Source organism: Lipophrys pholis (genome assembly GCF_963383615.2).
Source record: "Lipophrys pholis genome assembly, chromosome: 4".
NCBI lineage: Eukaryota > Metazoa > Chordata > Actinopteri > Blenniiformes > Blenniidae > Lipophrys > Lipophrys pholis.
In genome coordinates, this window is record NC_137637.1 from 12,407,726 (window position 1) to 12,430,647 (window position 22,922).

General features: G+C 44.1%; 3 protein-coding genes across 10 annotated transcripts in view; 2 read left to right on the forward strand and 1 right to left on the reverse strand.

Moving 5' to 3' along the window:
- frmd4ba (FERM domain containing 4Ba) overlaps positions 1–4,024 on the forward strand; it is a 51,323-nt gene extending 47,299 nt beyond the window's left edge. For 2 of the 5 annotated variants that reach the window (XM_080461587.1, XM_080461588.1), the window contains 5 exons: positions 373–537; positions 629–1,362; positions 1,446–1,578; positions 2,488–2,631; positions 3,051–4,024. In XM_080461587.1, coding sequence (XP_080317713.1) covers positions 373–537; positions 629–1,362; positions 1,446–1,578; positions 2,488–2,593 — 1,138 coding nt within the window. In that variant the 3' untranslated portion in view covers positions 2,594–2,631; positions 3,051–4,024. Of the gene's footprint in view, positions 1–372; positions 538–628; positions 1,363–1,445; positions 1,579–1,919; positions 2,132–2,487; positions 2,632–3,050 lie in introns of all 5 variants that reach the window. The other 3 variants (XM_080461586.1, XM_080461585.1, XM_080461584.1) reach the window with 2 other exon arrangements.
- A 4,579-nt stretch (positions 4,025–8,603) lies between these two features.
- On the reverse strand, positions 8,604–14,193 carry arl6ip5a (ADP-ribosylation factor-like 6 interacting protein 5a). Of its 2 annotated transcripts, none has more exons than XM_080462500.1 (3): positions 13,880–14,193; positions 10,221–10,438; positions 8,604–9,273 (listed from the first exon to the last, which is right to left on the reverse strand). In XM_080462500.1, exons 1-3 carry the CDS (start codon positions 14,056–14,058, stop codon positions 9,098–9,100), a joined length of 573 nt encoding a protein of 190 aa, XP_080318626.1. In that variant the 5' UTR covers positions 14,059–14,193; the 3' UTR covers positions 8,604–9,097. The 2 variants fall into 2 exon arrangements, with proteins under 2 accessions (XP_080318626.1, XP_080318627.1); XM_080462501.1 differs by lacking the exon at positions 8,604–9,273 and adding an exon at positions 9,368–9,468.
- A 296-nt stretch (positions 14,194–14,489) lies between these two features.
- trnt1 (tRNA nucleotidyl transferase, CCA-adding, 1) lies at positions 14,490–22,688 on the forward strand. 3 transcript variants are annotated; one of them, XM_080462452.1, is made up of 8 exons: positions 14,490–14,601; positions 14,766–14,898; positions 16,086–16,279; positions 18,447–18,585; positions 18,844–18,970; positions 19,067–19,260; positions 19,851–20,104; positions 21,789–22,688. In XM_080462452.1, exons 2-8 carry the CDS (start codon positions 14,769–14,771, stop codon positions 22,032–22,034), a joined length of 1,284 nt encoding a protein of 427 aa, XP_080318578.1. In that variant the 5' UTR covers positions 14,490–14,601; positions 14,766–14,768; the 3' UTR covers positions 22,035–22,688. The 3 variants fall into 3 exon arrangements, with proteins under 3 accessions (XP_080318578.1, XP_080318580.1, XP_080318579.1); XM_080462454.1 differs by having other exon boundaries at positions 14,526–14,601; positions 14,766–14,929; positions 21,789–22,413; XM_080462453.1 differs by having other exon boundaries at positions 14,526–14,601; positions 14,766–14,853; positions 21,789–22,413.
- Positions 22,689–22,922: the final 234 nt, after the last annotated feature.

Here is a 22,922-nt window from a genome sequence, read left to right on the forward strand (position 1 = left end):
GGGCAGACAACAACCCCAAGCTGAGAGGAAAAGGGAAACAGGAAAGCAGTGCTGGAAAATCAGCTTAAACAGCAGCTCCAGCAGGAGTGTTTACAAGGCGATGGAGGTGACGTGTTACTCCGAGCCGCACAGATTTAGAGTCATTTTAAACAGTCGGTGCTCGCTGTAGCATGAAAAGGAAGGAGGACTCTGTAATAGCAGTCACTCAGGTGTAAGCCATGATTAAAGTGCTGCTGTCAAGCCTGCACTGGTATATTTCTCCTTCAGCTTTGAGGACAAGTGAGTTATGGCAGCCTGGTGATTTTTGTCATTCAAAGGATTTGCCTGGAAGAGGTTAATGCTCCGAAAACATAATTCTTATCTGTGTTCCAGATTAAATTACAGCCAAGTCCAGGATTCGCCCCACTACATTCACCGTGATGCCTTATCGAGCTATGGCAGCCCGTTCAGACCAGCTTCCAGGCAGCCACGTGACGCCCGCAGCATGCCTCCCACACCCCTCCTCACCCGCAACGCTTACAGCAGCACACAGCTCAGGTAACGCCACAGAGACTTCCTGTGTCTGGGTTTCTCTTTTTGATTCTCTGATAAAATCCACCTATTGAATTAATTATTGTTCAAACTGTAGATCAGAAGATGCTCCACAACATTTCCGCCAGCGCAGTGGGAGTCTGGAGTCCCAGTCTCAGTTCGCTACAGAGCCACAGCCGACCGTCCCCATGTTCGCCGTCTCCCCCGCCCGGCGCAGCAACAGCACCGAGGTCCTGGACGACGGCTCCTCCTACACCAGCCAGTCCAGTGTGGAGTACAACGCCCCCGGAAACCACACCCACAGACGCAGAGTGCGCGGCCGCAGAAAGGACCTATACGCCAACACGGGCAGCATGCCCAACCTGGCCCAAGCAGAAGCTCGCTGCTATGCCAACCAGCCTCGGCCTCGACCCACCACCACGGCTTACTACGTCACCGGCTATCCCGCTCACACAGAACCGGAGCCTTACTCCAACGGCGTCTACGTTTACGACAACGAGATGGAGGGACACTACAACGTCAACTCTTCCTACTACTCCCCACAAGCGGCCTACCACAGCCACTACGGTCACGACGAGATGGACGGGATGTCACAGAACCCGTACGCCACGCTGCGCCCACCCAGGAACCGCCCGGCGCCTCGCAGCAACGAGCAGGTGGGGAAGAGCTTCCACAAGGCCCTGGTGGCAGAACATCTGAGAGGCTGGTACCATCGCAACGCTGCACAGAAACAGCCTGCCTACAACTACGACTACGACAGAGGCTCCCAGCAGAACCTGGGCTACCAGACGCTGCCCACACCCTACAGGAACATGTCCTCCTACTCAACAGGTTCCAGCAGCTCTATTGTTTCATCATGTTCTGGCTCCACATGCTGCTTCTTCAGTTACTAATTTGTCCCGTTTTGTCCTCAGTGTCGTCAGTGTCTAGTGGAAACTGGCACAGCCACATGAGCAGCTCTGTTATGTCGGACTACGACCTGCCCATGCATGCGCCACAGTCGTATTCCTACAGCACGGCCCCCTACAGCCACTCCACCCACAACAGGTGAGAAAAAAACTTGGCCTCAGCTCTTCTCTTCATCCAATAAGCCACTCCCTGATCTTCCTTATCCGCACGGCTAAGCACTAGTGTTTAATTACCCAGAATGGAAGACTACAGAAAATATAAGCTGCTATTTAGTTGAGGTAGACTATACAGGCAAAAATACCAACTTCGAGCCACTGATTCCTTTTCCTCAGCTTCCCCTTTATATTTTGAAACCACAGACTCAGAGATATTTGATATGACAGCCTGGTTCAGCACCAGGATTACATGATCTGTGCTGCCAGCCGTCGTTTCTTCCTCAGAGCTCCTTTAACTGTCCACCGGGCCCTGCTTTCTTTTAGATATGGCACCTCGCAGCTTTTTAAGGGCTCCTGGCACAGCCCCGATGTCCAGAGGCGCTGTGCCTTCTTACCCGCTAGTTCTGCCCCCTCCGCATCCTCCCCGCCCTCCTCCTCCTCCTCCCCGGGCTGTCGGCTCAGGCAGGTGGCCTCCAGCCCTGCGCAGCCACAATCCTCCAGAGGGCTCAGGCTCAGTAAGGTGTCTTTTGCTAAAGGTAGCTCATAGTAAGTAAACATCCGCAGCCGGAGCCTGTGCATCGTGTGTCTGCGGCGTGAGCTCATAGTCTGCTTGTTGATGTTTTTCTGAAGTGAACTTTTTGCATTTTTTGAGCTGTTTGATATATTTGATTGTCAGGTATGACGAGGTGACTGCATGGCTTCTTCAAATACAAACATGCCTGCTTTACTTCCTGTTTGCAGCTGGCATCATGCAGTGGTCACATTTCTCTGCTCTGTGCCTGCAGTTTTTGTTTGTTTGTTTATTTTGTCCTGCTCTCATGGCCCACGCAGAGGCTCCTTGCCCACGTGCTTCCATTTACTCCTGACTTTTGCCCCCTCCTCTCATGCACAGATGCCCCCCAGAGTTTGAGAGGCGAAGCTGTGATAGGATGGCGTGCCCTGCGGGGCCTTTAGAGAGGGGTGGTGCTGTGGCCTATGCTACTGACCAGGAAAATTAAGTCCTTTCGCTCTAATCAGTCACAGCGCAGAAGAAAGGGTGAGAGACGAGAGTGTAAAATAACAAAACTACCTCGTGGTCATCATGGTGATGGTGATGTGACTACTGGAAAAGTCTGAAATCATTTCACTCTTTGGGGGTTTTGGATGATTCTCGGGGTGTCGTGTGGTGGTGGGAAAGCACTTGTGTGGCAAAGGGAACATGTGACCTCTGAATGTTTGTTGCATTTGAAGCTTCTGTGTGTGCATAATGTGTGTGTCTGTGTGCGCGCGCATCTGTTGCTGTTTTGGTGGGAGAATGTTTGGCCCTGGGTTTTCTTTGATATGTCGACTTCCAGTTTGGCTCCTGATGTCGACACCGCAGCCCAGGGTTAATTCATTCTGAACTGTGGTCAGCCAGTCAGTGTCCACCTGCAGTTTGTGACCTAACATGTGTCAAATCTTGTGTGTTTATTCCAGATCCTACATAGATGTCAGCCAAATGGACTCACACATCAACCACCAAATGCACAGTGCCATGGAGCCAGAAGATCAGATCTACTGGCACGAAGACTCCAAACCAGGAACAATAGTTTAGCTGCCTGCCATCCTCACCTCGACATGTCGTCATTGTGCCTTAGACTGCACTTACCTGTTCTTGTGAAAAGGGAACCCAAAGCATGAAGGAGATTCAGTGGGTTGCAGCGTGGGAAGCAGATTAAGTATTTTCATTGTTGGTTCTCTTGTACACGGCTGCCAAACTGACACGCATCACCGTGTCGATGTGTCACTTTACGTGTTGGGATGGCGAGTGTTTCTGGGTCCTGCTGTGGACTGAGCCGTGCAGCCAAAAGGAACATGGACACAACCTCTGCAGTGTTTCTGTGTTTAGAGTTTCAGCTCCAGAACTCTGTGAGAGGACACCGAGCGGCAATGAACAAACACTAAAGAAAACACGATTGAACCCTGGATGAAGGATTTAACATGGACGTTATTGAAATGAAGGTTTGAACTCATGAGGAACGAGTTCTAAAAGACTTCCTGCGTTTCATCACAGCATTGCTTCGGACTACCACTCTGTTTACAAAGTGTTCAGCTCACTGTCAGTACTTACAATATAATCGAGCCAAACCTGTTGAACCGAGTGAGCATTAGCCGAAGTCACCTGGTTTTGATAATACTGCCACTTTAGAAAATTTGTTATTTTATTTGAACAGTTATTTCATCCATGCTGGAAATCATGGACCGGTGCTCCTAATTTCTCTCTAGAGATCCAAGCTGTTGTGTAAATGTTGGTATTGTAAATACTCTGGTTTTGTTCCTTTTTTTTTTTTAAGAGCATTTTTTTATGTATTTGAAAAGCATGTAATATATAGTAAACAATTATTGTTAAGCTGGTTCTTAGTAATTTGTACAATTGCATTTGTTTGAATTAAAAGAAAAATCAGCCTTTGAGTGAGTTTAACGCCTCTTCTGTTCAGGGCGACAGCGGATAAAGTCTGCAGGATTAGGAAAACGCACGTCTGTTGAGCCATTTCAATTAAGGAAATGCAGTTTGTGGCGAGTACAGAGGAAAACAGCTACATCGCTTAAAGCCTCATTTCCATTTTATGAGTGAGGATCTGGCTTTGTCATGGTGGTCAAGTGGAACACAAAGCGTCCTCCACATTTAGCTGCTTTGGCTTATCTGGGCCACGTTCGAGGATTTTAATTAGAGAGATAACTGTCGGGTGCCGGCTGCAATAGTTGTTTTTTTTCTAAGATTGAACGCAGTGCTGCAATCAGTAGAGATGAAGTGTGAATAAATAATCTGATCTGAAACCTTTCTGCAGAGCACTTATCACCAAGCCGTGTTTCCTCACCAACTTGCTGCTCTGTCATTTATTTTTTTTTTGTATTCTCAAGCTGTAAAGTGACCAAACCAGTCTTTAAAAGCAGTCACACCCTCTCTCCGTGCTGCAGCCTCCCCCTGTGAATGACGGGCTGGTGTTTAAAGCACCAAACCCTCCCTGCAGGCAATCCAGCTGGAGAAGCTGCAATTCACCATCCACATACAGTCTGCAATAACCCTTCACCTCCTTTCCCTTTACCTCGCCACCCCCTCAAGAGCCTCCGCTGGCCTCTTAAAGACGACCGCGGTTGAGCAGCTTTACTTGCTCCTGGCTCAGGGGAGGTCTCACACCCGGGGGTGTCGGTGGATCCAGCTGTCTCCCTCTGTCTCACAGCAGCTGCAGCCAGACATCAGGAGAAGCTACTCCAGCCGATGCATAAACAGTGAACTCGTGTGTAGCCTCCCTTCATGCAGCACACTGCAGACAGAACTCCTGCAAAGACGGGCTGGATTTACCCTGTTTACATGGCAACGTTTGAGGCAACACCTCGTCCATTAAATAAAGTTGCGTTTACACTGCAGCAACGGACACACCGACAACAATGTAGTTAGTATGCCCGGCCACGGGAGGGCGCTGTCGCTTATTTTTGTAATGAAACCACACAGACGTGTGCAGAGAATAATAAGCGTGAACAAAACCGAGAATAATCGACATTCGATTGGACAGAAGATGAATAGCGTGCCATAAGGGGTGAGTCTCAGCTATAAAACTACCAATATGGATGATAAAACTAGAATACAGAGCACGAGTCATACCACGATGGGGGCCGCCATGTTTGTTTACTGACTCATGAAGAGAAATAATTAGTTACCACGGGGGTGGGGGATCTGTAAACGGACCCCCCAAAAAGTGGAGAAAGTTTTGCACATACACTCGTTTTCGTTGTTGTGTAAACGTGGCTTAAAGGCCCCTGCATACTGCCTTTGTGAATCCAAAAGAACAAGAAGAAAATTTGTCAGTGACGTCAGCCAGCTGCCGAAAAAATAAGCTTTTTCGACCGGACTGTTCATTATAAGAAGCTGTCGAACTCGCAGGCCACGCCCCCTCACAGCAGCCACGTCTGTGAAGCGGCGTTTTAACTTTTTACTGCAGTTTATTTCTCGCCTCCAGTGCTTTCAGAAATACATTTTGCTTAACTGTTTCAGTAATAAAAGAGTTTTTGTCTGAGCGCGATGTTGGTCCGGTTTTAACTAGAGGAGCTGACAGCTTTTCGTGATGCATTCAGGTGCATCACGTTATCCTGCCCTCTGACCTGCCCTACGAGCTGCGGGGCTCGTACAGTAGCGATGTTACAAGCTAAATATGATTAAAATAATACTGACAGTTATTAGCGAGCTGGAATACCCATGCGCAGCACACGGCAGTGCGGCACCCACATAGTTCGGCCAGGGCGGTTGGCAGAGCCGAAACAAATTTCTTCAGCCAGAGGGAGCAGGCCGAAGGAAATGGCGTCATTTTGTTCGGCAGGACCCCGCACTGCCCAACTTTCTTCTTGTTCTTGTGGAGGATGAAGAGGCCTTAAGTGACCAGTTCTCATATTTTTGCACCAAATGACGTTAGCAGAGCATTAGATGTGTAAATGGACGTGAGGCCTTCAGAAAACAACCAGTTTTCCTCAATGCATTGGAGAGCCTTTATCCTTTTCATTTGGCGTTATGTTCTTCAACCTCAAATAAAACCTATTACATTACATTACTACAAATCACATTACTACATTTTCTACCACGTAAACATTGAGCTCTTTTGATTAAGATTATTGTTCCGATTAGAATTAGAATTATGGATTGTTATAGTACCTCTGTCACATTTGCATCATGTTGCATGAAAATAGAAACACTTAGAATAAGTGTTAATGTTGATATCAGCTGACACTTTATATATTCATCTACAGGCACAGCAGAGGCTTAAAAGACAATGAAGCTTGTGCATGTGCTGGTAAGTGTTAAAATGTGATAAATAGTTAGGCGACTATGATATAAAAACATGGTAGTCAAGACGGTAGTCTGTTAAAATCTCATGTTTCATTAATTCAAAACAAAAAGAAAATGTGGAAATGAGGTACTAAAGGAGCTTGGCTCTGACAAGCGATGAAGGCTGCAAGCAGCTATTAAACATAAACAACAACCTGATGAGATGAATAGACTCTAAAATGATTACGAGGGCCGTTCTGTGTTGCTGGGTGTGTATACAGGGAAGTGATGGCTTTATGAGGCTGTTTAAATCCTCTTTCGATGGACTTTTCCATCAAAACCAGTCCCAGGACACGTTACAAGTGTCACAGGCTGCAAAGCTCACAGCACTCGGCCAAACTCTGATTAAAGTGGCAGTAAATCATGCTTCCACAGGATCAGCAGTTTTACCTCGATCGGGGGTAATAATGGCTCTGACAAGCGATGAAGGGTGCCGCCGTGGGATTAGCTGATCGGTCACATGTCTTGTTCGTATGGACGACCTTATGTCAAGGAGGCTGCATGGGAACGGCTCGCATGAGGGAGACCGCGGAGGTCATGGCGGGTCATCATTAATGGGTCACGTGATCGGCTGTGGTGGAGGTCTGCATAGCCAGATCTGCTCAACGGCCGGCCCTTTGAGTTATGAGGCTGGATAACCAGCTTAGCGAAGCCAAAACACCAAAAGCCTCTCAGGAGGAAGGGGATAGCAGGGTCAATCCCAAGGCGCTGCGCTGTGAAAGTATGCAGACCCCAGCAGAATCTAAGAACGGCGCACCTCGCTGCTGCTCTGTGGAAAACACCAGACAGCATGAGTGCACCGCAATGCAGCTACGTTTTCATTATTCAATGTGATCACACTCATTTTGACGATCAAAACAAATGATCCATTGTCGCCGGGTGCTGCACAAGCGCAACTCCTCTCCTGAATTACACGTCTGAGGAGGTCGACGGCACAGGCACACACCTGTCGGGTGTGCAGCAGTGCACACGTGTTGACAGGATCTCCCCGGCAGCTGCAGGAGAAACAATGGCCTACAGTGTGCCCCTCCACAACAAGACTCCACATGAGTTTACTGCCACCGGTGCAAGCGTTCACTCCACATTTGGGGATGCGGAGAGGGGTCCAATAACCGGCAGGAGGTGGTCAGCCTCTCAAAAAGTCCACCTTCTTACCGTCTTGTTCATTTACGTCAATATCAAGTTTGCTTCAAACCAAATGATGGATTCCTGTTTAGTCGCTTTCACGTGGAGTCCATCCAAATTTTTTAGAAATTCTGTATATAAATAAAGCGGTGTTTACTCGACAATGTTTTTAAGTGAAATGCGAAACTTTCGTAGTGTTTTGGGAGTCTGTGGACTTGACAAACGGTGCTTGGAGCAACTGAAAACCTAACTTTTTGAAAACGGCTTCCAAGGTGGAAACGATCAAAAACGCTGCGACTCCGTCTCTGTGTGGACGGGGGGGGGGGGGGGGGGGGGGGACTGCTGCTACTACACATGTAGCATGTAGCATGTACCAGGGTGTCAGTTTTCTCACTGGTTTGACGTATCGCACAAATTTATCATCAAATCACCAAAGATTGAGTCAGCTGTGATGACTCAATCTTACCTCATCTTTGGATTCCTGCCCTGCAAATTCAAAATGACAGAATTTGGATTACGAGGAGAAATTCTACAAAAAACTAATTTATTTATTGACAGCTTTAAATATTTCACATCTGGTGGACACATGGCAGAAGTCAGAAAGAGAACATCAAGGAAAAAACAATGATCAAGCAACAAATTCAACATTAGATGGTAAAAACAGTGCCGAGTCTCAGATCTGCGACAACAAAAAACAAAAGCAACCTCATGTAAATTGTTTGTATTCCTCACAAATTGCATCATTATTGCATATTTACCCGATTCTGTGCAGCCCTGAACACGCAAACGTCTGAAGCCCAGAAGTGAGTTTTTCCCCACTGATCCTCTAATTAAACACAAATACAACAAGTTTAAAAAGGAAAAAAAAAACTAAACAAACAGTTGACAGAGCGCCTAACCTGGACTTAAAAGTGAGCAAGTGATGATGAATTCAACCCTCCGCACTTTAATCTACTGCACACCTATTGATTAGCATTTGGGATAAGTGGAAAGGAAAGCCCATTCATCACCTGGGGGGGGGGGGGGGGGGGGGGGGGGGGGGGGGGGCAGGACTGATGTGCACCTTTGAAGTCTCTTGTCTTAAATATTGACAAAGCGATCCGAGTGGAGACAAAGCAGAAGCATGTCTTCTGTCTGCTTCTTTTTTCCCTTTTTTTCCCCTATGCGCCAGAAAAAGGTCGGTCAGTTTCCATGTACACCCGTTATGTTTTATATGAGGAGATTATTGAAAAAAAATTTAAATAAATACTAATCTTGAAACAATTCAGGTCTTTGGAGTCTCTTGGCGTGTGCGAGTGAGCGGAGGAGGAGCCCCGACAAGTCCAAGATACCCGGAGGTGAAGACAGAGCCCTTCTGGAGTCAAACACTGGACTGGACAGATTTACAGAAATGTGTTACACAGAAACCAAAGTTCTGCTCTTTGGACAAAAATCAAGGACACACGTGTGTGTGTGTGTGTGTGTGTGTGTGTGTGTGTGTGTGTGTGTGTGTGTGTGTGTGTGTGTGTGTGTGTGTGTGTGTGTGTCTCCTTCAGTTCAGTCACTCCTTCAGTTTCCCCTCCAGGAAGCTCTGGATCTTCTGGAAGTTCTCCTCCTGCTGACCCAGTGCGTCCAGCAGGAGGCCCATGGGGGACCGCTTCAGCCCGGCGCATTCGATCTTGTTCTCCAGCTTATTCTTCAGGTTGCGGAGGCGGAAGGAGGCGTGTGCAAATACCACTGCAACACAGAGGAGGGCGACACTGAGCGTTCAGCAGAAACAAGCTCATGAAGTCAAACCTCTGACCTCTAACAGCAGAACGTCTCCACCTCGGGCTCTGGTTCCGCAGGGTTCCCCCTGTCAGAGTGGAGTTTTTCCCTTTCCACCGGTTTTCTCAGTCAAACTGCCTTGAAATGACTGTGTTGGATTTGGCGCTATAGAAATTCAATTGAAAGTAACACTGTGATGCAAAACGGCACAAAATTCTTCAAGATGTTTAGAAGAGGAAAAAATAAAAAGCCATTTTAATCAGCTTCCACTCATCAGGATTGCAAATAAATAAATAAATGACATAAAGTGCAGTCAGGTTCTGCACATGTAAAAGACACAGAGCAAAAAGGAGAAGAAAAGATATATCATGGATGTCTTCGGTCACTCGGCTCCATGTGGGTTAATAAAAATGTAATACTGAAGTGGCAGACGCTCTCCTGAGGTGTTACCAGTCGTATCAAATGCACAAGGACCGCCCCCTCGTTAAGATTATCTTTTTACTTTCACAAAAATAACTCAGACAGCATGACATCAGTAGCGCTCAAAACGTAAGGAATTATTTGTTGCAGTAACGCTACTTGGAAATAATCGCAAATCCAGTTAGTCTATAACCCTTTGGAAGCTGATTCTTTCATTTTGCACGAGTATTTCTCCCAGCCAGAACTCTAAATGTAGAAGTAAAGCAGTAAAAACCATTTAAAATCCAACACAACGCCAGCATCCAGCAACACGTCTGGAACTTATACGAAAACATAAATATGAAATATTCAAAGTTCTCTCTGGAATAAAGGTCAAACCACTCGCCCCAAATCTTTCAAAGAAATCTGGAAGCTAAATGAGTCATGAAAGTATAAACTGAACCATTTGTAAGGTACAAGCATTTGTGGGATGAGCGGTGGAGCTGCATTAGACTCACAGGCCAGAGGCAGAGTGATGGCCCACATGAACACCATGACGCTTCCCAGCATGGAGATCAGGAAGTAGCTGGCCACCATGACGGCCGCAACGAAGGCGGTGGGGTTCTGCCTCTTGAAGCTGTTGATGGCGGCCCGGTTGTCCCCGGCCCACACCGAGCCCATGAAGACCCCCGACACCACGGCCATGGCAGTGAACATCCCCAGAGGGTTCAGGAACCTGAAGGGGGGGGGGGGCATGCTCTCAGTACCACAACACGACGTCTGATTGGACGCAGCAGCACAGTCTACTGTAGATTAGTCTGGAGAAGCTATTATCTCTCATTAGCTATGGAAAATACTAAAGTTACACTTAAAATCAGATTTTCTCTCCGTCATCGTATTGCAATATTCATTCTTCTTCATTTTTCACATTTTAATATCTTTTCTTCAATGTGGAGCTGCTATGATAACTACATTTTCCCATGAATAAAGTTTTAATTCAAACTTTCGTACAGCTACAACCCTTTGTGTGGAACAAATTAGTAGTTGCCAGCCTGACGCGCTACCCTTTTGTCTCCCACTGATTACTTTGCGAGCTTCCATTTGTGTCTATTGAATTAAATACAGACTCGCCTATTTTCAAGAGGAAATGTTACACCCTTTAAAATCAGAAGAGCTTCATAACCTGAATCATGAATCTTTGTCCCTCTTCCCGGAATGTTTTGATTTTCCTACATCGTCACCTTATAATGACACAATGTTCCTTTGGCTCATGTACTTTCTGTGCAGATATCCAGCAGGTTTTTGTTTATTCATTCAATTCCACTGGCCTCTCATTAGTCCACATTATCCATTTGATGATAATTAGCATTTTATTCCTTATTCTTTCATCATGCTTTTTATCATTATGTGCCACCTATTGAAGAGTTGCCTTGTTTAGTTAGATGTGCTGTTTTTTTTGTCTTGTTGCAGCTGGATATTCTCTGGTATTGCCTCGTGCTGTATTATATAACAAGTTGTGAGAGTACAGATTTTAAAACTGGATTGATGTGTTCCCTTTTCCTGTTGCTGGATTTTGTATACAGTCAGGCTCTGTGAGAGAAACTTATATGATCATGTAAATGAAATGTAAGCATTACCAATGATCTGTACAGTCATTGAAGTTAACCGATTGGAATCGGGTGATATTTCATAGATGATGAACTCAGGAATGTGTGGATCTGTATGTGGAAAAGTGAATTCCAACAAAACTTCCTTTGTATGACATTTGAACTGTTGGAGAAGCTACAAGTTTAAGGCTACGTATAGACGACAAGGTTTTCAAGTGAGCAGGACAGACTTTGGTCGTGTTCTGGGTGGTCGCTTACATGACAACGCTCCGACTCCGTGGAAACGCAACTTTGCTGAAACGCTCAACAGTAAAAAGTGAATGTGGATGTTGAGAAAAGTGTCAATTGTGCAGTATGTAGGATGACTTGGCGCCGTTAGAAACACCCTTGCTTCAGACTAAAAACTTGCTTTTGAAAGCCTGATGGATGCTGGACTTTACAACTGAAAACATTAAATAATATACAAATAAGATTTGGACTGGGCAGAAATTAGAAAATAACTGGTTTCACAAACAATGAGTCGCTCATGATGATCGTTAACACATTTTAACTAAGTATTGGTTGAATTTCCTCTAAAAAGTGTGTTTTTTTTTCAAAAAGTATGCATGTAAATTAAAATGAGAGGCACAAAATAACTACTATTTTTTATTTTATTTTAATATGCTACCATTATTCCTATAATTCAACGTGTTAGAGCTCATCGCTCACAATTTGAAGCTCTGGCAGTGAGGATGAAGATGTTGGAGCCCTCAGAAATATTAAAGTTGCCTTCCTCTGCCCTAAATAGTGGAAAATAAGGTAAATAGTGCCCTCTAGTGGACAAACCAATTAAAAACCTTTGGTTTGCATGTCCTGTGGTTGTTTTTTTTGCCATCTACCAATAATGTCTGTCCTATTTGGAATTCATTCTGTACGCTAATATTGCACTGATATTAAATCAAGAAGGTGGTTATGTTTTTTCAGCCACAGTGGGCCGTCATGAGACACCAAAACAACTGATTTGAGTATTTCTGTCACTCTGACTAAACCGTGCCTCTTGCATGTGGCGTTTCCTGCCGTGTCAGTTCTCCTCAACTCAGTGAGCTGAAAACGTTGAGAGTGCGACCACAAGACTCACAGTTTCGAGACAGACTCTTGACAAAACCCAACACTTGCACCGAAAAATGAAAAGTGTAGATTTGGTTTCAGTGTTTCTTGATCTTCTCAAGCTATTGAAGAAAGAAAAGGAAGTTTCCCATCTGTATAACTTTAAAGGTTTTTAAAAATATATATATAATTTAGCTTCAAATTGTTTAGTTTGATTACAAAACTTTGATTTCAATCCTTCTGCACATCTGATCCCTGCATGCTGCTCTTTTGCGTTTAACTCAACACTATCATGAGATTATGTGCGCTGTCCGTTTAGCTGTTTTTAAACCGCCAGTTAGGTGTCAAAGTTCACGACTCATTGGCAAATCTTCCAATACTGGAGTTTGAACGGCGGCTCGAGCCTTTCTCCTGTGTGCCTTCTTCAGTGCAACAGCTGGAAAGACAAAACAGTCCATGATCATAGCAACAATATGCTCTCATCACATGACTCAGCAGTCTGACCCTGACAGGGCATCACTATTTTTAGCCAGCTGGACTTTAATTTGGGCAAAGATCCAAGTAAAGATACTTGGTACAGGAGAGATCCGACCATCTACTTTATATGGAGCTGACAGAGAATCCAGTTTTGGTTCTATACATGCATTAACCGTTTATAAAGGCACTCTTTGAAGGACTTTGCCTTTGCTTTTGAAAGATAATTGAAGACTTTGTGGGCTTATTTAAAAAAGAGCTGATCAAATTTACACACATTTCATGTCTTATCGCACAAACATCTCAAAATGAACATATATTTGATACACGACTGAGTGCTGGTGTCCTACAATATAATGCATCCCATCTATGATGAAGAAATAGTGTAAATAGGAGATTTGGAGCATATGTTTGACTTAATGTAGCTTTTATTCATTTATATGTGTCCATGGAGCGACACCCAATGATTTTGTGTGTAATACTAGAAGTGTCGCAGAAGTGTCCAATATTTTAATAAAATAGTTAATTTATAAGACTGAACTTAACTTTTAAAGTGGTCAAATGTAAAGTACTTTTCCCAATGAAGGATTAAGAATGGTTATATTGTTGGATAAACTGGAACTCAGCAGAAGATTATGTTTTTGACTCAACCTGGTGACTCACCATATAAGTCACATGTGTAAATATTAGCTTTTTCAGTTTTTTAAAAGCATTATTTGATCTCTTTCTCTCTAAATCCCTTGATTTATTGACGTATAGGCTTTGATCACGTGATGAGCTGCACAATACTTTCCATTCATTCTAACGGGACCCGGTCCAACTTTTCCACAGCCTGTCTTGTACTTTTTTTTTTTTTCTGTCTTTTTTTTTTTTTTAAAGCAGGACACATTCTCACTTATAAAACCCAAGATCACAGCTTGCTAACAAGCCACAAACAGGTGAGTTTTGATTCCCAGCAGCAGCTGTCACACTTAGACAACTTGTTCACGTTTCAGTGTCACTGTACTCACCCCACGATGAGGAACACAGCCACGGCCATGGCCAGATAGTTTGTCTGGTAATAAAGCAAGTTGCTGACGACCCGGTTGTTCCACTTGGCCAGGTCCTTCACGTCTGGTTTAGCGAATCGTTCGGATCCGGGGAAGAAGTCATCCCACGGCCTGATCGGCGCCAACTCCACTTTCGCCATCTGTCCACTGTGCTGTTTGTGCGGTGTTTCCGATTAACTGGCTTCCCTGTTAACTGATGGCCGACTTCCTTCCAGCGTCTGTTGTTGATGTTAGTAGCAGCAGAAGTTACAAACACGACAGAAATATAGCGCCATTTAACCGCATTGGCAATACAGTTTTAAAGTGTCGTATCTTTTGTGAGTCTTATTTTAACAACTGCTGTTATGAGCAGTAACAAAAAAAATGCTAAAGGCAGTCGTTCACCAATCAACATGGTAACCAGTTAATCCGAAACTCCAGTGCATCCGGTTCACTAATCTGACAGCTCGGAGAGCCACCTGAAGCACATATTGGATATCGCGAGAGTTCGCACCACCTTTCTATCTAAAGCGCCCATACAAGATCCCACGAGAGGTCAAACTAAACTCCGCCCACTGACGTAACCTCACGCGTGACGGTATTGGTCAGAGCACGCGTACCGGAAGTCTCCCTACAACGTTGCACTGTGGATGTCGGTAATGTGGAGAAATAGTTGCTCATGAAATCTTTCCCTTCAGGCCCAGGTTAGTTCTTTTTATGACCATTTCACTCATTCACACTCCCTTGCCTATATGTCCCACCTGGTCGTGTTGAAGCGGTGTGACTGGTGCACGCGGACCGCATGACATTGACTCGTGAGCGTGGTGAAAAGAGACAAACATGACGCTGTGTTTGTTGTTGTTTTAAGCACATGTGGAGCAGAATACTGAGTCCTCGTGGGATTGTTCGGGCAGGTGTGTGTTGGAGGAGTCTGTTCACGATGCAGCTGAAGACCAGTGAGTTCCAGTCTCTGTTCAGTGAGGGATTGAATGGACTGACAGGTGAGACAAAGTCCAGCTCTGGTTGTTGGAGGTATGTTAACTCAAAATGTCAGAGCTTTAAATACTTTGGATTCAAGAGTTTGAAGATGTAACATTGTAAAATCAGTACTGTAATCAGCTAATTTTCATGTGGACAGAATTATATTTGCATGGTATGAATATTATAGGATATGAAATAAATGAAGGTCCATCCAACCGTCTTGTAAACTTGATTCATCTCAAACCTCAGGATTGGAGACGAACTAATATAATCACAGCTACTATTGGCTGAATAGCAGGATACACGCTGAACAGTCACTCCATCACAGGACAAACAGACAGACCGATGTTGTCCACAAACTTTCATACCTAAGATCACTTTGGGTGAAGCATTGCACTTAATGCACATTGATTTTGGACTGGGACAGAAAACTAGACAAAATCCACGAGGACAAAAAAGCATCCAAGTCTGGAATCAAACCAAGGGTGTTCTCCAGTGCTCACCAAAGACTCACAGTGCAACAAATATTATTGTATTGGCTTGTAAAACAGATTCCAATGAATGAAAAATACAAGGCTTTGTTTTAGTAAACCTGTGTCTCTTGAGTGAATAAAGTTAACTTTGTCTGAATGCAAATATATAGTAGAACATGCTGTCTTGTATGGCTTTTTTTTTTTTAAGTTTCCCTCCTTGTGTGGATTTAAAAAATAATTTAAGTCTGTTAAATTAGTTCTTCTGTTGACACAACATCGATTCTCCTCAACACACTCTTCTGTGTGTGGCTCTTTTTAAAGCTTTCAAACATTCAAGTTTGTGACTTTTCATACACGTTTGAAGATTTGAATGAAGCATCCTGAGAAGTGTCACAAATGTGAAGCAGATCTGAGGTAAAACAGTATTCAACATGAAATGATCCTGAGCTCAGACACACGCATCTTTATTTTGTCATTCGAGTCACGTGACATGATAAAAAATGAAGCACGGTTTCCAGGTCACAGTGTAGCAAAATATAATAGAGAAAAGACAAATAGAATAAAATAAGACAAACAATCTAATATAAACAGTATTGTACAGCAGCTTATAGTGAAGGTCAAAGCGACAATAGAGATGTAGGTTCCTGTGAGTGCATGCTGCCGCCGCCTTCTTTTCTTCAAGTTGTATTTTTTGTCCCGTCTGTTTCATAATGGGTTTTTCTGGGTCTTTCCAGAGTTGTTTGCGAAGAATCAGTACGAGCTGCGGATAGCCGGCGGGGCCGTACGCGACCTGCTGTCCGGCAAGCGGCCTGAAGATGTGGACTTCGCCACCACGGCCACTCCAGAGGAGATGAAGCTCATGTTCCAGGGTGCCGGCGTCAGGATGATCAATAACAAAGGAGAGAAGCATGGGACCATCACAGCCCGAGTGAGAGGCCGAGTCAGCTGGACCGGACAAAGGATGATTTCAGGATGTCTCACGAGTCCTTAAACGGCATCGAACCAACTTCTAGTTACTTTCAAAAGAGTAACTAATACAGAAGGATCTAAAAAAAGAAAGGAAATTTAATGCAAACAGTGGAACTGCCATACATTTTCTATTTATCACACATAAATATTTCAAGCATTTTTATATTTTATCTCATGGAACTCAAAAATCAATCTTATAAAATCTGAATATTTCCTGAGATTTGTTAAACTTGACATAATTAAAAGAATCATCATTTCAAACTGCTTGAAACTTGTTAGTTTGAATGTAAAAGAAAAAATAATTCCCTTTTCAAAGATGTATTTTCTTTGATACGCACTTGTACTCATCTTTTTGTATAGAAAATGCTGGTGCTGTAACCCGGACAAGTTATAAAAAAATACGTGGATATTTGACTACTTTTTAAACTTCATGAGTAGATTTGACACTTTTGTTAGTTTCTTTACATAAAGGCCTGCACGTGTTTTGCAGGAGAGATTTGAGGCTCTTCCTCAAGGAGTAATAATAATAATAATAATAATAATAATAATAATAATAGAGGCTGTATTTGCATACTAGAGAACAATGCACAGTAAATGCTGTAGATCAGGGGTGTCAAACACATTTCAGTTGTTTGAGCCAGACCGGTTAAATAGAGCCACAATAACCTTTAAATATAAACTTTGAAGAAGTTTTGAAAAAGTTGCAAATGGCAAAAATTCAATGAAAAGTCTAAAAGCTCCTGTAAGTGCTGCATGTTGCAGCTTTTTGCACGAATGTTTGTACAAACGCTTGACTGCCACCAAAGAGTCGAGCAGCTGGAGACTCAGAGTTGTTGATGGTTTCATTTGGCCGGTTTGGAGCCTCAATCAGGCCGGTTGTTTTGCCCACGGGCCTTATGTTTGACCCCCCTGATTTAGAGACTATTTTAACGACCCTTCTAGTCACCAGAGTAGCTGTTGAGAAGCAACTTGTGAAAACAGTGTGACTTTTTGTTAATGTTTAAAAATTCACGCCCCAAAAAATCTTCTATGTCTACTTGTCCCACAATAGTTTAGAACAACGTACGTCTCAGGCTGCGCCGCCTCCTGCAAATCCAAATGAGCTTTAGAAAAACCAGAATCCTAACTCGTCCTTGAATTGAAAGGATGGGCTGACAAGAACCTCGCGCACGACAAAAATGATCATGACAGAGAACCTGCCGTCGTCCTCACAAAGTAAAGCAGGAAACGGTTTACAAGCTCCAACATGCTTCAGTCCACCATATCTGCCAGCGCCGCCTCTCTCAGACCGCTTCACACACGTTTATCAAGCATGTCTCTGCTGTGGGAGACAACACGACGACGTCCCACGTGATCGGATTCAACTGATAAATCGCAACTCGCATGGCAATAATTCATCGTTTAGCACGACAGCGGACGCATCACATCAGCAGCTTTAGGGTGAAGAGATGGAATAATCTCTATTTTCGGAGGTAAAGCAACAGTTCAATGTGGTTACAGAGTGTCTCTTGATGTCTTTACATTGAAGACCTCAAGCAGTCGTTTTCACAAGCTCGATAACGAGACAGAAATAAAGTGAAATTGTATTAATATAAAGTTTTAAAAGTGCTGAAATGACAAAAAAAAAAGTTTTATAGAAATGCGTTTTAATTAAGTGCTCAGTGTTTTAATTAAAACACAAAAATTCTAGATCAACTGGTTTTATTCAGATTCTACTGCTGTAGAATTTGACAAAATGTGCAGTGACCGACTTCTCCTTTTCTCATATGAGCTTCATTATCTGGAACTCCTTCAGTGTCACTGTGTGGCGGTTCTCAGAGACTCATTAAATATATCTGGGAATCTTTTCTCTGATTGAACTGTCAAACTTATTAACTCATATAGGAACATGAAGCTCTGGTTCTCTGCTCTCTGTTACTTTATGAATTTTCCAGTTATAAATGGGTTGAAATACAGTAGAAATAATCTGTTGATGCTGCAGATGATGTTTAAATACTTTGTTGAACCAAGTGAGTCTTAAAGTTTGGAATGTTTGTGCCATTTCCATAGATTATCTGGAAACGTGGATGAAACCTCAGGCTTCAAGCGTGATTTGAAATACACTTGTTTGTTTCTCCTGTTCATAGCTGAACGACGAGAACTTTGAGGTGACCACGCTGCGGGTGGACGTTCAGACGGACGGACGCCACGCCGAGGTGGAGTTCACCACCGACTGGCAGAAAGACGCCGAGCGGAGGGACCTCACCATCAACTCCATGTTCTTAGGTATTTGTCTTTCAGCGACGGCTGCACCCTCCCATCAGAGGTGGGCTCCTGCGTGCGTCACATGACATCACCAGGCTTCATGCGGTGGAGCAGGAGGATGTTGGAACACATGACGTTTTAGAAAAGTTTCATGTTTACATGGCAAAGTTTTGAAAACGATGTCTGTTTACAAAACAAAGTCGTAGGCATGTTGGGCCACCAGTTTGTTTTTCAGGTTCGCTCTGTTTGCTTTGCTCCCCCCCCCCCCCCCCCCCTCAGGTCTCGATGGCACCCTGTACGACTATTTCAAAGGTTACGAAGACCTGCAGAACCATAAAGTGCGTTTTGTTGGCAGTGCTGCACAAAGAATCCAAGAGGATTACTTGAGAATACTGCGATATTTCAGGTGAGCCGCCCTTTTTCATCCTCGGGTTGCTCAGTTTTAACTCTAAACTAATGAAAGGGACAAACATGATAGACCGCCACTGTTACTTCGCCGCAGGTTTTATGGGAAAGTGGCGTTGGAGCCTCACGAGCACGAGCAGGAGACGCTGGCGGCCATCAGGGAGAACGGCCGCGGTCTGGCGGGGATCTCCGGGGAGCGGATCTGGGGGGAACTGAAGAAGATCGTGGCTGGGAACCACGCGGCTCATCTGCTGGAGCTGGTTTATGACCTGCAGCTGGCCCAGTATATCGGTGAGAGGGGAGGCAGATCTTATGATGTTGGGTGAAACAATTGACGCGTGAAGGATTGAGATCTCACTTTTCATTTCCTACTTTGAGTCTGAAACAAAAACTGAACTTTTAACTGCATATTCCACTTATTTTACCTTCCTCACATCTAGTAGAGTCAATGACTCTTAATTATTTACCTGCAGCTCAATAAAGTCAATCATAAAGTGAAAGCTAAGATTAATGTGATTTTGATATATGTAAGTACTATTTAACTCAGTATGTGTTATCTCTGGTCATCCCTGCTCCTTGATCTTACAAGTAGAACTTCATGAAAATCATTTTCCAATTTAATTAACAGAATTATGATACATGTTTAAGTAGGACTGCAGGAATCTTGTGTTTTTTCATTGCAAAGTTTTACCTATTTCAACTGAGAGTGTTCCTATAAAACTCCACAGAAGGTAATGATCAGTTCATATGGATCCAGTGTATTCAGGAACAAAGAGAAGGAGCCAGTTGCAGTCCAGAGAAATGCAAACAGGACTTCACCAGCAGCAGCACCACCCAGCAGAAGGTCCGAACCTGACCGTCTTCTGCCTCCCCTTCCTCAGGTCTGCCTCCAGGGGGCGACGTGGCCGAGCTGAAGCGAGTGTGGCAGAACGCCAAAGCCCACTCTCCCAAACCCACCACCATCCTGGCCGCCCTGCTGCGCTCGGCAGGCGATGTGGAGAAGATGGACCTGCGGCTGAAGCTGTCCAGAGAGGAGAAGAGCGGCGCTCAGTTCCTGGTCAGACACCGGCGGGAGCTCAGGAAGGACCAAGGCGACTTGGACAGCCTCAAACCTTTCACCGACTTCATCGTGGACGTAAGTTTGTTTTCAGTATTCAACACATGACAGTTATAGAGACTTCTGTCAGAGAAGTGTTTATCGCTGCTTTTAGCTGCAGCCACACACACGTTTTTAAGTGTGGAGAATATAGTTTTGTTTTGAAAGTGACATTTTTAACATCCATGAAAGTTTTCCGTAAAGATTTCTGTCACAGTTTGAAATGTAACTTAAAGAACTCTTGACAGCTTGCTTGTTTATTTGGGCTTATTGGCACGTTAAGCAAACGGCTGATTGCCTAATCGGTCAGTGGAGAGAATTTAAAAACCCCTGATAATAACTTTGAAGCAAAAGCTGTCAAAGAAAGTACGAGAATCTAACGGCTGGTTACACTAAGCAGTCGGCGTGCAGACACCAGGGTTATTTCCTCAGGCGAGAAACTTCCGGAGACACGCGTCAGATCAACATAGAGCTTGTAGGAAAAGGTCCAGAACAGTTTGTGACGTGTGGAAGATTAAAAAGAAATACCAGAAAGTCGAGAGATGGAGCTTCTCTGTACCATGAAAACACACATTACCTTTCAAGAGCTGCCAGGTAGTTAAAACAAACTAAACTAAACCCTTTCCAGGCCACGAGGGCTTTCCAGGGCAAAATGTTAGGCGGGTGAGAGTTTATATATATATATATACTGCCCCCAGGGACAATCGGATGGGGCAAAGTGCCTTGCTCAAAGACGCAACACAGTGGAAAGGCCAGGGTTTGAACTCGCAACCTTCGGGTTAGGAGTCAGACCCGCTCACCACTGTGCCAGGTTGAATCAATGTCGTCCATCTTGAAGACGGATCCTTGTTCTTTTCAGTCACGTTCTTGGTTCCAATTGTCAAAAGTGACAAATTGATGTGAACTTTGGCTCAATCTGTTAATCAGTCATTAGTTTTTGTCAGTTTAAACGTGTGTATAAGCACATACCTGTTTAAGATGCATATTTCTTCACATGATTGAGATGTGATGAAGTCTCATTATCGCTGGGTGTCAAACTCACTTCAGTTCAACGGCCTCATGCAGCCCAGCTTCATCTGGAGTGGACCGGACTGGTAAAATACTGTCATAATATCCTTCAAGTTAAAATTCTTAGGTTTGTCTTTGTTATGGTGCAGAGTGTATAAAGAAAAGGTGTATTTTCACAAAACCAAACAATTACTAAAGAAAAATTCCTACCATCTCAACTTAAAGCCGATTTTAATCATATTTTGTGGTGCAAAACACGATGGAAAGTCCAAAACAAGCTTCTCCTGTCGCTGCTACATTCTGTATGTTTTTCCTAAGTCACCCTGACGACGTGGCTTTGAGGCCAGTTTCATGGCAGCATCACTGATATCTCAGGTCCGCTCCCTCTGTTGATGCGCCTGCTCCTCTTCAGATGTTTTCTTTGGAATTTGTTCCATTTTCTTGGTGGTTTGTCAGAGCGGGTTGGAACAGGAACCAGTCGGAGCTTCACTTAAAGAATAGTCTTTTATCTTTTTGTGATAAAAGTGGCTGAAAGACAATCCCCCCAATTTTATAAAATTTTTTGGGAATAAGTAGTTGAGACTTGTTCTTCAGACATATTATGACAGATGACAGCCAAACTAACCTACATTTAATTCACTCTTGGAAAATATCATGTTATTCAGAGCAGATGCGTCGCCGGTCGCTGCTCTTGTCCCTCCCACCCTTTTTTCAGAACAAGGAGCTGGATTCCCAGAGCAAAGTGTGCGAGCTGCTGAAGTACCAAGGAGAGGTGAAGCTGCTGTCGCAGCTCAGCAGGTGGTCCATCCCCCGCTTCCCCGTCAGCGGCCACGACCTGCGGAGGATAGGCGTCACCTCGGGAAAGGAGATCGGCGCCAACTTACAGAAGCTGCGCGACATCTGGAAGAAAAGCCGCTACCAGATGGACAAAGACGAACTCCTCAGTTATGTGACGCCTTAAAAAGGACTTTTTCTTTAGTGCGAGAGACGATACTACAGCAGGGGTGATGCGGTCGCACCGTTACTGTGCCGGCAGAAAGAAAGACGATCCAGATCTGCTGATAGAAGCATTTTCTTTTGAAGTGATTGTTCTGTTTGTTTGCTTTGTTGACTTCTGTAACGTCTCGGAGCTCTGCAGGTTGGAACGTTCTGAAACCCCTCTCATCTCTGAATACGAGGCGTGGACGTAAGAATGAGCTCAAACTAGAGTGAAATACTAAAAATCCAAAGCGGAGAGTTTCTTTGTCTTTTGAATTGTTTACTTTCAGCTGTCGGAATGACGCGGCTCTGTTGTTCTCTTTATATTTATAAATCCATAAAGTCGTTATTTGGAAACAGTCAGTGTTTGTTTATTGTGCATGCTTTGGAGTACACAAAGATAGCACGCACGTAGGGACGCTGTGTCTCGGCTGGTAGGAGTAGTCGCTCAATGAAGCAGTTGCAGGTTTGATTCCCCACATGTCAATGTGTCCTTGAGCAAGACACCGAACCCCAAACGACGTGATTACAGATGTTAAATCAAGGGACAAGCGCCATAGAAGTGAAATCCATTTCCATATAGGTGTCTCTTTTAAAAGTTTTTGTAACAATATGATTAAAACTGGAAAAAAACCCTAAGATTTATCCCACAAACTCAATTTTGTTTGTTTACATGGACAAAACCGAATATATTCAATATACAACATGACAGAACTCATGAAATCACACGTTTTCTTCACAATTCAAACTTTTTATTTGTGAAGAAATAACAGGACAAAGAGATTCTCTGATATTCTAATTAGTACATGTACAGGTATGCTTGCGTGTCTCGGTGGAATAAAGGTGCAGGAGGGGAGGAGCCACCTCGCAG